We start from the raw sequence: 13,685 nt of genomic DNA, 5'->3' as shown, positions 1-13,685 counted from the left end.
TTTTGTGCAGTCCTTGTGTCTCCAAAATTGTAAAGGGAAGATTTTAAAGTTAATTTTAAAATTTGAAGTTAATACAGTGAGGTTTTATTTTAAATATTTTTACCAGTTAATTTTTAAATAAAAAAAAAAAGAAATGGACTTTCTTTGACTGGCATTGGCGATGCTTGCTTGTCTTATAATTCAACATGTAAAATATAGTTTTCTATCTTTTTTCCCTGCATATTCTGTATAGACTCATTTGCAGTATTTTCTCTCCACAGATTTCTTCAAAACAACAGCATCCACACAGTGTCCAGCCATGCCTTCAGTGGTCTATCCAAACTGAGAAAATTGTGAGTGCCTCTTATCCTTCAACAACTTGAAGAAAGAATGATATTGGCGTTCTGCCATAATCGATTCCACAGTCTGGGTCTTGTATCAACATTTGGTTGGATGAGCCAAGAAATAAATTCACACAATTATCCCCTCATTACAATTGCAGTCCATCAACCACAAGACAGTGTTTGAAGCTCACTTCTTTCGTTTGTGTGCTGGAAGTCAAAGGCTAATATCGCCAACAAATCATGCCTCAAACCACAGAAAGTTGTTGAGTAACTTCTTTCCTTAAAATGCACTCTGGTTGTCCACTAGTCGTTTTTTTCTTTTTTCCAGTTGTCCTTGCTCAGGCCATTAAGTGTAAGTGTGCGTAAGTATGGATTTTGATGAGACAGGGGCCAAAGGCTGTTTTGTTAGAGTGAGTCTGAAACCCCACTTTGACTCATGTTTTATAACTCATGGCTAAAATTGCAGGACAAACAAAGAGTCCACTAGAAAATCGGAAAACGCTTTAGGAAAACATGCCCAAAGGATTACATTTTGTGTTCTTCTTAGTATGAAAGCGATGTTTTTTTATTTTGTTATTTTAAATCTTTACATATTTGCCATTTGGATGTATTAAGTAATGAAGGACATAGCCTAAATTGCTAAGACATCTGTTTTTCTGCCAGGTACATGAAACACTGCAGATTAACATTAAGATAGTTTAACATGTTGAAAGCCTTGTATGGTTGGGTACAAATTTAAGGCCCAAGAGATTTTCCAAAAACAGGACAGTTGTGATATAAGGCAATAGGTTAATTTTTAATTGTTCGTATTTGAGAGATTCATGTTTTCAGAGATGCTAGAGGAGAGTCACACTTTGTGGTCACACTTTTGAGTGAGTTATTTAAATACTTAAATACTCTATTACAGGTACCAGGAGGGAGATTACAAATACTTTTATTTTTTACTGTCAAACTTCACACGTTTCTATAGGAAGGTTAGGAAGTGACTAATAGCATGTTCAACTTGAACCTGCTTAACTACATGAAACGCCCACATTACCATTTTACCCTGTGCTTGTTTGTGCAGTGCCCCCCCACCCCCACCCCCTGGTAGGCCAAAACAGAAGAACAAATTTTTCCAACATAATTTGCAATTACACAAACCGGTTTCATAATTAAAGGGCCACCAGAAAGTGCTGTTTGAAAGTATATTTCGTTACAGAGTGAACCGCCTGCCTGTAACTTACAAGAAGAGGGCAATGCCAACAACTATGACCACATTTAATTGTCTCTGATTTGCATTTGAAACAAAGAAGTCTGGGGAAGTCTGAATACAGTTTGTGTAGGTGTAGCATAGTATTATAGTATATTCTGTTAAAAAACAAATTACATTGATACTGCTCAAAGTACATCTAAGAGCCACAGTCTTGCAGTCAATCTTTTCAATATTCTGACCTAGATCTTTCTCTTGAATGCCCTTCACCTTCTGTCTTCTGTTACCCCTTACTGTTGAGTAAGGTTTTGATATAATACAATTGGACATATTTATAATAAAAAAAAAAACCCTTATTGATATTGCACACCCTTCTATTGCAAAAAATATATGCTCACAGTGAGTTTTAATAAATTTTAATACAAGCAGTTTTATTGTAATTGTATATTTATTTATTGTCTTTAAATTATTCTTCATATTCATGTGTATAATTCCTTAGTATGCGATACTTTGTAATTGTATGTTGAGCCATGCAACAGCAGGGTTGACTAATGCATTGGCCTCTTAACCCCTTACCACAGAAATGCTTATTACAGACTATTGTATTTTTTAGCACTACAGGGATGTCTGTACAAACTGGAGGGGCTATTACGTTTGTATCAATATGTTCGGGCTGCAGGCGAGCCATACACTGTTTAACTGGTTTTCCCTCATAGAGGATTTTGACCAAGACAAGGAGAACAGAGCATATTACTCCAGTTCTAAAAGCTCTACAGCCAGTGAGCTGCAGAATGGATTTTTAGAAGTGCTGCTCCTAGTCTTTATAGCAGTGGTTGGTTTAGGCCTAGAAACCTTTCAGTGTCAGTATGTTTAAAGAATATAACCCAAATTGAGCCAAATAGATCCATAAACACAGATCATCCAGTAGCGCCTAAGTGTCCTAAATGTTGCTGTATTTAAATCCAGGCTAAACACATTCTTCATTTTCTGGATCTAAAGTTCAGCTTTAAGACACCCCACTTTACTTATATAAACTATATATTCTTTATTTTTATACAGTATATATTTATATATATTATATTTGTCTTTTCATTAGTTTTAATAGTATGTTTTTTTTTTTATTTTATGCACATTTGTATTTATTTATTTATTTATTTATTTATTATGCATTTATTCATACTTGTTATTGCTGTATTGATTCGTTTGTATTTATGTGAAGTGTTAAGTGTGCTATATAAATGAACTTGCCTTGGCTTGCCACATAAATAAAGTTACTATTAGTCATAAGTCAATATTTGATTAATATTCCTGCATTTTATTATGCGTGATGTTTTTGTATGGTTCCTCACAAGGTATGTTCTTCTGTGTAGGTTCCTCAGCCAAAACTACATAACAACCTTAAGGCATGGTGTTTTCAGAGATCTTCACAAGTTGCAGTGGCTGTGAGTACCCACACAACACATCTCTCTTTAGTCAAATAGCAGTAATAGAAAATGGCAGGTCAATAGATGTTTAAAGTTTAAGTGCATTTAATCCTCCTCAGTAACAACTCATATTTAGCTTTTTTTGATACAGGCAAATCAAAATCAATAAAAACTGTAATATATGCAGTTATGCAGTTCTTCCCAGATGTGATGCACCAGTGAGATTCATGAATTAATGTAGATTTTAATTGATACCAAATGTATTTATCAGAAAAGACATACACCAAAAAATAATAATTTTAAACTTAATTGTAAATACATTTGTTAAGGTTGGGCCAAGAGTGATTATAGGGTGTCTCATGCAGGTCCAAGGGTCATCAAGCTGAACACATTGGGATAGAGCTCTATAAGGGCTGAGACGGAGACAAACATTTCTCTGCCTGTCTTAGACTTTTGGCCAAACACCAGCCTGTTGAACCTGGGTACACCTTCCTGAATCCTGCCCCTGTTTACTGATTGGCCTTTTTTTTTTTTACATTTACATTTATTACTACTTCAAATGCCTAAAATTAGAACCAGGTGCACCACATTAGCCTCAGATGGTTAGAACATCATTAGAGGGTTTTTGGAGGAACTATTTAAACCTCAGGCATTTAGTTTGGTTTGCTCTTGATTGGTAAAGTGAGTGTTATTATCATGGAAAGATCCAAAAAGCCCTCTGAGGTCTTCTGAAATAACATTGTACATGCTTAAAACAGAACAATTGCCAACATGGCCAGGTCAGACCGTCCTAGCAATTTCAGGCCAACAACAGAACACAGTATGTGTAAAGATGTCTCCAGCAATCCTAAAATGTCATCACAGGATGAGCAGGTTGCTCATGAAAGCATAGCTTCTGCAATCAGAAAGAGAGCACACACGTTTGATTTTCATGGGATTCTTCAGAGACCATCTAGTCCAAGACCAGGATATCTGGAACAATGTGCTTTGGACAAATGAAACCAAAGTTAACTTATTTGGACACAGTTTGCGTAAACCAGACACAGCATTTGAGCACAGGAACCCATATCAGCTGTGAAGCGTGGAGGTGGAAACGATGTGGTTTGGGGCTGCTTTTCTGCTATAGGGCCTGAAGAGCTCTTCAACATAGAATTCATTAAGAAAATGCGAGACCATCTGTCTAAAAACTAAGGCTGAAACAGTGTTTGGCCAGTGGGGAACTTCTGTGGGTAGATCAGTATATTTTAGGAAACGTCTAACTGAAGTTTTTTCAACTAAGGGGGGAAATACCAGTTATTAGGGCATAGGGTGTTCTAACTTTTTCCTCATAGGAAAAATACATTTATTTAAATGACATTTACAATCTTAAGGCAAACTGCCAGTTTATGTAAGAATTGTAATATATATACAGGTGCTGGTCATAAAATTAGAATGTAATGTAAAAGTTGATTTATTTCAGTAGTTCCATTCAAAAAGTGAAACTTGTATATTATATTTATTCATTACACACAGACAGATATATTTGAAATGTTTATTTCTTTTAATTTTGATGGTTATAACTGACTGGTTATAACTAATGAAAACATCAAATTCAGTATCTCAGAAAATTTGAATATTGTGAAAGGTTCAATATTGAAGACACCTGGTGCCACACTCTAATCAGCTAATTAACTCAAAACACCTGCAAAGGCCTTTAAATGGTCTCTCAATCTAGTTCTGTTGGCTACACAATCATGGGGAAGACTGCTGACTTGACAGTTGTCCAAAAGATAACCACTGACACCTTGAACAAGGAGGGCAAGACACAAAAAGTCATTGCTAAAGAGACTGGCTGTTCACAGAGCTCTGTGTCCAAGCACATTAATAGAGAGGCGAAGGGAAGGAAAAGATGTGGTAGAAAAAAGTGTACAAGCAACAGGGATAACTGCACCCTGAAGAGGATTGTGAAACAAAACCCATTCAAAAATGTGGGGGAGATTCACAAAGAGTGGACTGCAGCTGGAGTCAGTGCTTCAGGAACCACCACGCACAGACGTATGCAAGACATGGGTTTCAGCTGTCGCATTCCTTATGTCAAGCCACTTTTGAACAAGAGACAGCGTCAGAAGCGTCTCGCCTGGGCTAAAGACAAAAAGGACTGGACTGCTGCTGAGTGGTCCAAAGTTATGTTCTCTGACGAAAGTAAATTTTGCATTTCCTTTGAAAATCAAGGTCCCAGAGTCTGAGGGAAGAGAGGAGATGCACAGAATCCATGTTGCTTGAGGTCCAGTGTAAAGTTTCCACAGTCAGTGATGGTTTGGGGTGCCATGTCATATGCTGGTGTTGGTCCTGTGTATTTCCTGAGGTCCAAGGTCAACTCAGCTGTCTACCAGGAAGTTTTAGAGCACTTCATGTTTCCTGCTGCTGACCAACTTTATGGAGATGCAGATTTCATTATTAAACAGGACTTGGTACCTGCACACAGTGCCAAAGCTACCAGTACCTGATTTAAGGACCATGATATCCCTGTTCTTAATTGGCCAGCAAACTAGACTGACCTTAACCCCATAGAAAATCTATGGGGTATTGTGAAGAGGAAGATGCGATACGCCAGACCAAACAATGCAGAAGAGCTGAGGGCCACTATCAGAGCAACCTGGGCTCTCATAACACCTGAGCAGTGCCACAGACTGATCGACTTCATGCCACACCGCATTGCTGCAGTAATCCAGGCTAAAAGTATTGAGTGCTGTACATGCTCATACTTTTCATGTTCATACTTTTCATTTGGCCAACATTTCTAAAAATCCTTTTTTGTATTGGTCATACATAACATTCTAATTTTCTGAGATACTGAATTTGGGGTTTTCATTAGTTGTCAGTTATAACCATCAAAATTAAAAGAAATAAACACTTGAAATATATCAGGCTGTGTTTAATGAATAAATATAATATACAAGTTTGACTTTTTGAATGGAATTACTGAAATAAATAAATGTTTTCATGATATTCTAATTTTATGACCAGCACCTGTATATATAGCCTCTGTTCTTGTTTCTCGCCAAATTTCTCCCATTGAAGTGGCATTTTCTTTTTCACCTGTTTTTGGAATCCAAAACAGCCAGTTATGGAACCATATGTTTGTGCCTCCACATATCTGTTCATATCAAATATGCCCAGAGAATTGGAACATTCTGTCTGCAGAGGGGAGTCCAGTTCCTGTCTACTCAGCATAGGTCAGCAGAGAAATCTTTAGCTGAATATGCAACTGAGTTCTGCACTCTAGCTGTGGAAAGCTAATGGATTCCTAAAAGATGTATTGACCGACAACCTGATTGAGCTTGCCCTCCGGTTTGACAACAGGTTACAGCAATGGCACAGGAGTCAGGAGGCTAGGTGTTCCCAGTTTTCCAGTTAAACTTCTCCTTAAGAGCCTGGGGCAGTCTCTCTTCAGACTTGGCTGCTCACACTTCACTGAGTAGTGTCCCCTATCTGCAGTTGATGTTGTGTATATCCTGGCTTCAGTGCCATAACCCCTGCCGGGACTGGCTTACCCGTCTGTCCTTTCATGGGACCCCAGTGCAAGAACTGTCTGCATGTCCTCAAATTCCTGACCTTTCCTTCGTCCCCATGGAGTATTGGGACCTCCTGGAAGTCTTCAGTAAAATGAAAGCCCAGCCCCTGTCCTTTCGATTGGTCTTCCAATATAGCCATAGACCTCCTACTTGGCATGAGTCCCCTTTGAGGATGTGAGGCCATGGAGGAAACCAAAAAGCCATGGCCCTTTGCTCTTTCGGCAGGAGCAGGGTTTTTCTTCATGCTGGGAATTAAACAGCAGATGGTAATTTTTACCAAGCTGGACTTGTGCAGCACCAACAATCTGGTTAGGGAAGGTGAATAGTGGAAGTTTCATCACTCTGTAGGGCATTACGATTACCTTTGTTATGCCCTGCGAACCTATACCCGTCGGTATGTCAGTGAGCTCTGGAGGGAGCCACTCGACCTACTAACCTACTGCTATGTGTTTGACTACTTGGTTTCTTGATATACAGGAAGAACATAGACAAGCATGTAACCCATGCCTAAAGGGTTTTACTGTTTCTCCTGGCAAGTCATTTATTTATATATGAAGCTGGAGAAGTCCAACCAAGATTAAGGCTAGAAGGTCCATATATTACATTACAGCATTCCATTGGTTCAACACTTCCTTGTCTTCCAGCTTCTTTCGATGACTTGACAAGAATTGTGATATAGAGGATCAAGAGTTGCTTGCAGGTCAGCTAGCATTGGTGGAGTGGAGAGGCTGGACCATCACTTTTTGGTCTGGATGTATCATAAAAACTAAAAACAGAAAAATGCCTCTTATGCATTCTGTCATACTAACTGGACTTGAAGCCTATATGCTCTTTCCTGACAGTGGGAGCATCCCTTTTTATAAGTAGCTGCCAACAACCATATTCCCAGAGAGCCAGGCTCTCATTCAGTAGGCCGTCGAAACCGCCCTGGAGAGCTTGCTGCAGGGGGGTTTCCATGCTCTACTGAATGAAAGCCTGGTGTGGGGATATGGTTCAGACTCAGATGGTGCCTCCACCCCATGTCAGGGAATAAGTCCAGCTGGAGGAACATGCCTCACCCCTCGCAGCACACCCTGGGGTGACTCGCATGGTGGTTCCTGTGCTGGCTGTGTCTGAAGTGGTGTATAAGCTGACAGCTACTTTTGTGACTGAAACACACCCTTTGTGATGAACTTTCACACTTTACACATGAATAGTAAAAAAAAAAAATTATATTAGATTCTGAAACAAAATTCTGTCTGCGGTAGTCTTCATCTTTTTCAAATTGAAAGTACTTATTCTCAAGAGAAAAGGAGTTAGGTAAAGAGAGAGACAGGTAATTAAAGAGAACAGTATCAAGAGAACATTGCCTTACAATATTTATTATGCTTTCATTTACAAACCTTTCATGTGAGCCAAAGTAATTTGTTTGGCCCTGATCCAATTGTATTTCTGCAAGCCCCTTGTTAAGCATATTATACTTTCTACTTTCCCTTGTGGCAAAACTTTATATATTGCACATTAAGACAAGCCTGATTCTAATGGAATTAGACACAGAGGAAAATGAGCTCTATTAGGGAGCTCACATTTTAATAGAATACCTAAACTAAAATCATTTATTCTAAAATATGAATGATCTGTGTATGGTAATGTAGTGGCCAGAAAAATAGGTCAAAGTGCAGTTTCACTCTATATTATTATTATAATCTATATTGTCTACAGGCGTTTGTTGCGGATAAACTGAAGCAACATGTATCAAAATATCTGTTATTACTATTAATATCTGTAAACTGAACTTTTTTTCTTCAGAGTCCTGGATCACAACCCCCTGAGCAGCATCTCGCATGATACTTTCGTCGGCCTCAAGTCCCTGATATTCCTGTAAGTAATCAGCAGATTCAAAAGAATGTTTGACTTTCTTTGAATCAAAACTAATAGCTGTGGAAGTCACTGAGCTCTAGCATTGTGCTGTATTGATTTGTGTACACTTTTAAAATGAAAGTGGAAGAGCCATTTTAGCTGGCCTCCTCAGAAGACCCATAGGGCTTTAAAATGTCCTATACGCAAGGCTATTACCTAGTTATAGTGGAATAAAGGAATGAAACTTTCTTTAATGCTTAATCATTTTGCACTGATGCTGTGTGATAATCACTAAGCCTGAAACCGTGTGGTTTTTAATATTGAAAACTTTAGCACTGTCATATTACCACCCTAAAAAGGACCTTGGTTGAAGCATAAGGAACTCCATGCTTTCACACAGTCCACATGTTTTTGGGTTTTTTTGGCCCATGACCCATGGCCATCATACTAACTGGTAAAAACAACTATGATGAGGAAACTACAACAAGTATAGCATTTTTTTCAAGAATGTAGCAAAATTAAATTTGTATGTTTGCTTTGAAATTGTACAGAAACCTACAGTTTGTAACAGTGCTGCTGACAGGAACCAGGAGTCACAATATGCAAAGGAAATATACAGTTTTATTTTTAATAACTTAAAAAACAGCCACTCTGATTTCACCAAACTGTTGCATTATTCCTTTGTGATGTTTGTGCAAGCTTTAAACAAAGCTTATATCAAAACATTGTTGATAGTTTTATGGGTTTCTTCCTTCAGTCTGCTCTTCAGGAGGGGACTTTCACACTCAGGTCTGGCGAATAACTTGACCAGTCTAAATGTCCACTTTTTTGCCCTGATGAAGTCCTTTGTCATGTTGACGGTGTGATCTGGGTCACTGTCTCGCTGCATGGTGAAGTTCCTCCTAATTAGATTGGACGCATTTCTCTGTAAATTGGCCGACAGACTGTTTCTTTAGACTTCTAAATTTGTGGGTTACATCAATAAAGATTACTGAGTCCATTCCAGAATCAGCCATGCAAGACCAAGCAATTACACTACTTCCCCAGGGCTTGACTGATCAGCTTGGGTATTTCGGATTAGCAGATCCATTTTTGTTCTCCACATTTTGGCTTTTTTATTACTTAAGTAGGGGTTTCAGAAATTTTGTGCCACTGGTCCGTTTTTCTTTGCAAACATCTTTGCAAATGGCCTCAATATTTCTGCTCTTGATATTTCCCTCGGACAGAGGATTGTTACTTGTTACTTTCAAACCTAGAATTTGTTTTCAAAGTTACTGACTGATGTTTTTGGGGTTTTCTTCATAGCATATTTCTATAGGAACCTTCAAGGAACCTTTTTCTTGATGGTTACTCAAAGCACCCTGCAAATTTCAAATTGAAGATCTTCCAAATATTTCACAAGGATCTTATACTTTTACCAGCAGAAATAAAAAATCATCAGACTGGGCTAATTTTTTGTCTAAATTTTTGTCTTTGCCCACTGCAGTCTTAGATTTCTGTTTATGACTGACAGACGTGTGGGCTGACATGATCTTCTGTTGTAGCCCTTTAGGTTTGATGTGTTGTGAATTCCAAGACTCCCTTCTGCTTACCACAATTATAAAGGGTTTATCTGAAATATGTAATGCAAAGCTTGAGCACCCCTGAGCAAAATTTCTGCTGCTACTGTGAGTAGCTAAGCAAGAAAAATATGACCTGATTTCCAAAAGACATTTAAAGATGACACATTTCTCATTATTTAACGCTTCTCATTTCTAAGGGGAACTGCATGAAGCCAATGTTTAGGCACCCAGAATGGTCAACAGCTGCCAAAAAGTTTTATATTTCAACTTAATGAGTCCACAAGATTGTTTCCAAAATGCATCAGGTTTGTTTAGATGTTTAGATGGATGTTTGACTTTCTTTGAATCAAAACTAATAGCTGTGGAAGTCACTGAGCTCTAGCATTGTGCTGTATTGATTTGTGTACATTTTTAAAATGAAAGTGGTAGAGCCATTTCAGCTGGTCCCCTCAGAAGACCCATACGGCTTTAAAATGCTAGTTATTACCTAGTTATATTGGCAATAAAAGTAATAAAACTTTCTTTAATGCTTAATCATTTTGCACTGATGCTGTGTAATAATAACTAAGCCTGAAACCATATGGTTTTTAATATTGAAAACTTTAGCACTGTCATTTTACCATCTTATGTAAAAGCTTCCAGAATTTTCTTGGGTTCATTAAAACAAAAAAACAACCTTGGTTGAAGCTTAAGGAACTTTCAGGTGCAGAAGCTTTGGCCGATGCTTTGTTGAATGTTTTTCCTACTAAAACAATACATTCTCTACAATATATGCCACATTTGGATCTGCTGAAGAAGAATAGTTATAGCTAAGTGAGTAAAACATTTCCAAAAGACCTACATTTAAAATGACACAGTCTTCATTTTAAGCAAGTTTACTTTTTATTCCCATAGAACAAAGCCTTAAACAAAAGTTTGGGCACCATACATGGTCAGTTAACACCTTGCTAATTGCAGCCAAAAGGCTCTGTTTAAACTTCGTCAGTCCACAGTCCTGTTTTCAGAATGCATCAGGCTTAGATGTTCTTTGAAAATGTTTGATGCTGCATTTGTGCAGGAACGTTTTTTTTTCCTGATGACTTTTCCATGAAGGTCATATTTGTGCATGTATCACTGAAGGAACAGGGAGTTTGTTATATCTTTTTAGCAATTCCACAAACATTGTTTTCAGAAAGTTCTGTTGGTCTTCCAGACCTCAATTTGACCTCAATTTCATCACGCCTGCTGACTGCAGTTGATTTCTTAAATACATTATGAGATTAGACAGTGACCTAAAACATTTTTCTGTCGTATAACGTTTTTCTTGAGATAGACAGCTGCTTAGGAGTCTATGGCTATGGATTGTTGGGAGGTTTGAGAAATTTGAGTATTTATAAAGCTTTGGAATTTGCATCGCCTGGTCTTTCCAAACAATGAATGAGAGCAAGCCATAGCTACAACACGCTAATTAAAGTCTTACACCGTGGAAAAAGGAATCTGTAAGCTCAGATCTCTTGGGGTGCTTAAACATTTGCATGACAATTCTTTTATTTAGTTTACCTTAATATTGTACAAAACTATAAAACAAATATCCCAAATAACCCAAATAATGTTGAGTGTGTTTATGCTTGTAGTTCGGTTTCCCTTAGTCTGGACCAAGCACGAAAATTATACACTGTTACATCGTAGTCCTGGTTTGCTTTGCTTTCATACTGACATTTGCAATCGAAACAAAAGGGAAAAAAAACGTGACATATGATGCACGTATGACAGAAGGCTGTCATACGTGCACACATTGGGTGTGTCCATGGTTCCGGAATGATCCATGCAATAACTAGCGGGAACAAACGTACAATCTAACTGCTGTATCCTCAAACCTGTCTTATTAAATCTTTAAGTCTTGAGGTTGAGTATTAAACCATGATTTTGATCAAGTACACACACTGATTTATTCATGGAACGCTGTTCGTTAAAGCTGTAAAATGTACATTACTGCAGCTGCATCCCAACTCGCACGTGTCTTTACTGAGGAAACTGCACCAATCAGTGCAGTTCTAGTGGTGGCAAGTTTTAAAATCATGCATAGTGTGGTAGTGTGCGGTTTGGTGCACAGCCCCGCTAAACTAAAGTGTCAGACCGAAGATGTTAAAGCGGACGGCTTGACATTGGTGGAGAAGGCAGGCAGGGATGTTTAGATCTTGTAGGCATGACCCCGTACCTGTGCACAACTCATACTGCAACTGGACTGCACCAGAGTTTGTTTAGAAATGGACCGAGACACACCTGTTCGAAAGGCAGCATTCACACTTAGCCTAACAAACCGCACTAACAGAGCAGTCACACCAGGGTGTGTTTTAATCAAACCAAAGCTGACAAGTATAAACATACCCAAACCTCAGTCTTTATGCTATTTGGGAATCAGTTCATATTCTGCTTGCCTAACTATTTGCAGTAACAGAAAGTTTGACCCTGTATATTTATTCAAATACATATAAAATGGAACTGGTGCATAAGATTGGAGATATATGATAATTATCTATGAGGTTGCAAATACATACACTCACTTAGATTAATAATTCAGTGGTGCTGAAAGTTACAAAATGTTTATTTAACATTACAAGTTAAAAAACAAGTCAGACAGTGTCTAGGACAGGATAGGGTCTGGAAGAAGACGGTCACCCTCAGCTGAGAAGAAATTGGTTCAGGTGGCTGAGTCTGTCCTAAAGAAATGCAGCCTTGAGCTTGAGCTAAAGTTTGCAACAAACCACATGGTCAAAGAAAAAGCATTCTTGAGGAAGACACAGATGGGTAAAGGAGAAGTAAAGGTGATGTAATGAAGAAGGAGGGCTACCTCAGAAATCTTCAGCATATCTTCAAACCATCAGCTCAACAGTTGAAACTTGGACAATCAAAGAGGGTGGTGGAATGGATAAAGGAGGCTAATATTAAGTTTTTGGAATGTCCTTTTCCAAGTCCTGACCACAAATATGTGGACTGTGCTTAAATGTCAGGTCCATGCCAGGAAACCAACAAATGTAGTTAAACTTCACTGATTCTGCCAAGAAAAGTGAACAAATATCCATTCAGAAGCTTGTTGATGGTTACCAGAAACATCTGGTCAGAGTGTGACTTGCTAAAATATATTAGGTTTGTTGTCAGAGTGACACCTTATTTGGAATGGTCCTTTTTAGATGAAAAGTAAGTGAAGACAAGCATCACACTCTCAGTAACATGTCAACAACGCATCAGCGGTGTAGCAGCAATTCTACTGAATTCAGCTGTTTTCACTTTATTTGGAGAGTCCAACTTCAGATCTGTAGACGTTCACCTGAAAAAACATTGATCATCTCTAACACAACAGCTCTAATACAGACCATCTCACATTCTAGCTGTGTATAGCTGTTATAGACATGCTGCTGACACCAGTCTGGAACTGTTTTTTAACTGAATTAGGTTGAGATAAAGGGGCCAGGGTTGAGAGCCAGGTTGAGGGCCAGGATGAGAGCGAGGGTTAGGATTAGATTTTGGGTTAAAACAAGGGTTAATGGTAGGTTTTGGGTACAGTTAGGTTGGGTTTTGGTTAAAGGTAAAGGTTGGGATTAGGGCCAGGATGAGAGCGAGGGTTTAGATTAGGTTTTGGGTTGAGGTTAAGGTTAGGTTTAGGGCCCGGATGAGGATTTGGGTGGAGGTTATCCCACAAAAATAAGTACACAGCTTGCCTGGAATAAGTTATGATAATTCGCTGTATAATGGCAGTAATAAGTAAGTTAGTAGTGTACACGGTACATGATGTGCATCTGACCACCATACTC

General features: G+C 38.4%; 1 protein-coding gene across 1 annotated transcript in view; it reads left to right on the top strand.

The window, feature by feature from the left end:
• The window catches only part of rxfp2a (relaxin family peptide receptor 2a), a 122,315-nt gene that overhangs the window by 53,571 nt on the left and 55,059 nt on the right, over positions 1 to 13,685 (top strand). Inside the window, exons 6-8 of the mRNA XM_072659121.1 lie at positions 261 to 332; positions 2,886 to 2,957; positions 8,282 to 8,353. Of these exons, the coding sequence (XP_072515222.1) occupies positions 261 to 332; positions 2,886 to 2,957; positions 8,282 to 8,353 (216 nt within the window). The remainder of the gene's footprint in view (positions 1 to 260; positions 333 to 2,885; positions 2,958 to 8,281; positions 8,354 to 13,685) is intronic.

The sequence above is a fragment of the Salminus brasiliensis genome, chromosome 16, assembly GCF_030463535.1.
Source record: "Salminus brasiliensis chromosome 16, fSalBra1.hap2, whole genome shotgun sequence".
NCBI classification, from domain to species: domain Eukaryota; kingdom Metazoa; phylum Chordata; class Actinopteri; order Characiformes; family Bryconidae; genus Salminus; species Salminus brasiliensis.
Note: the sequence above shows the minus strand (reverse complement) of the source record. Positions and strands in the feature narration are given on the sequence as shown.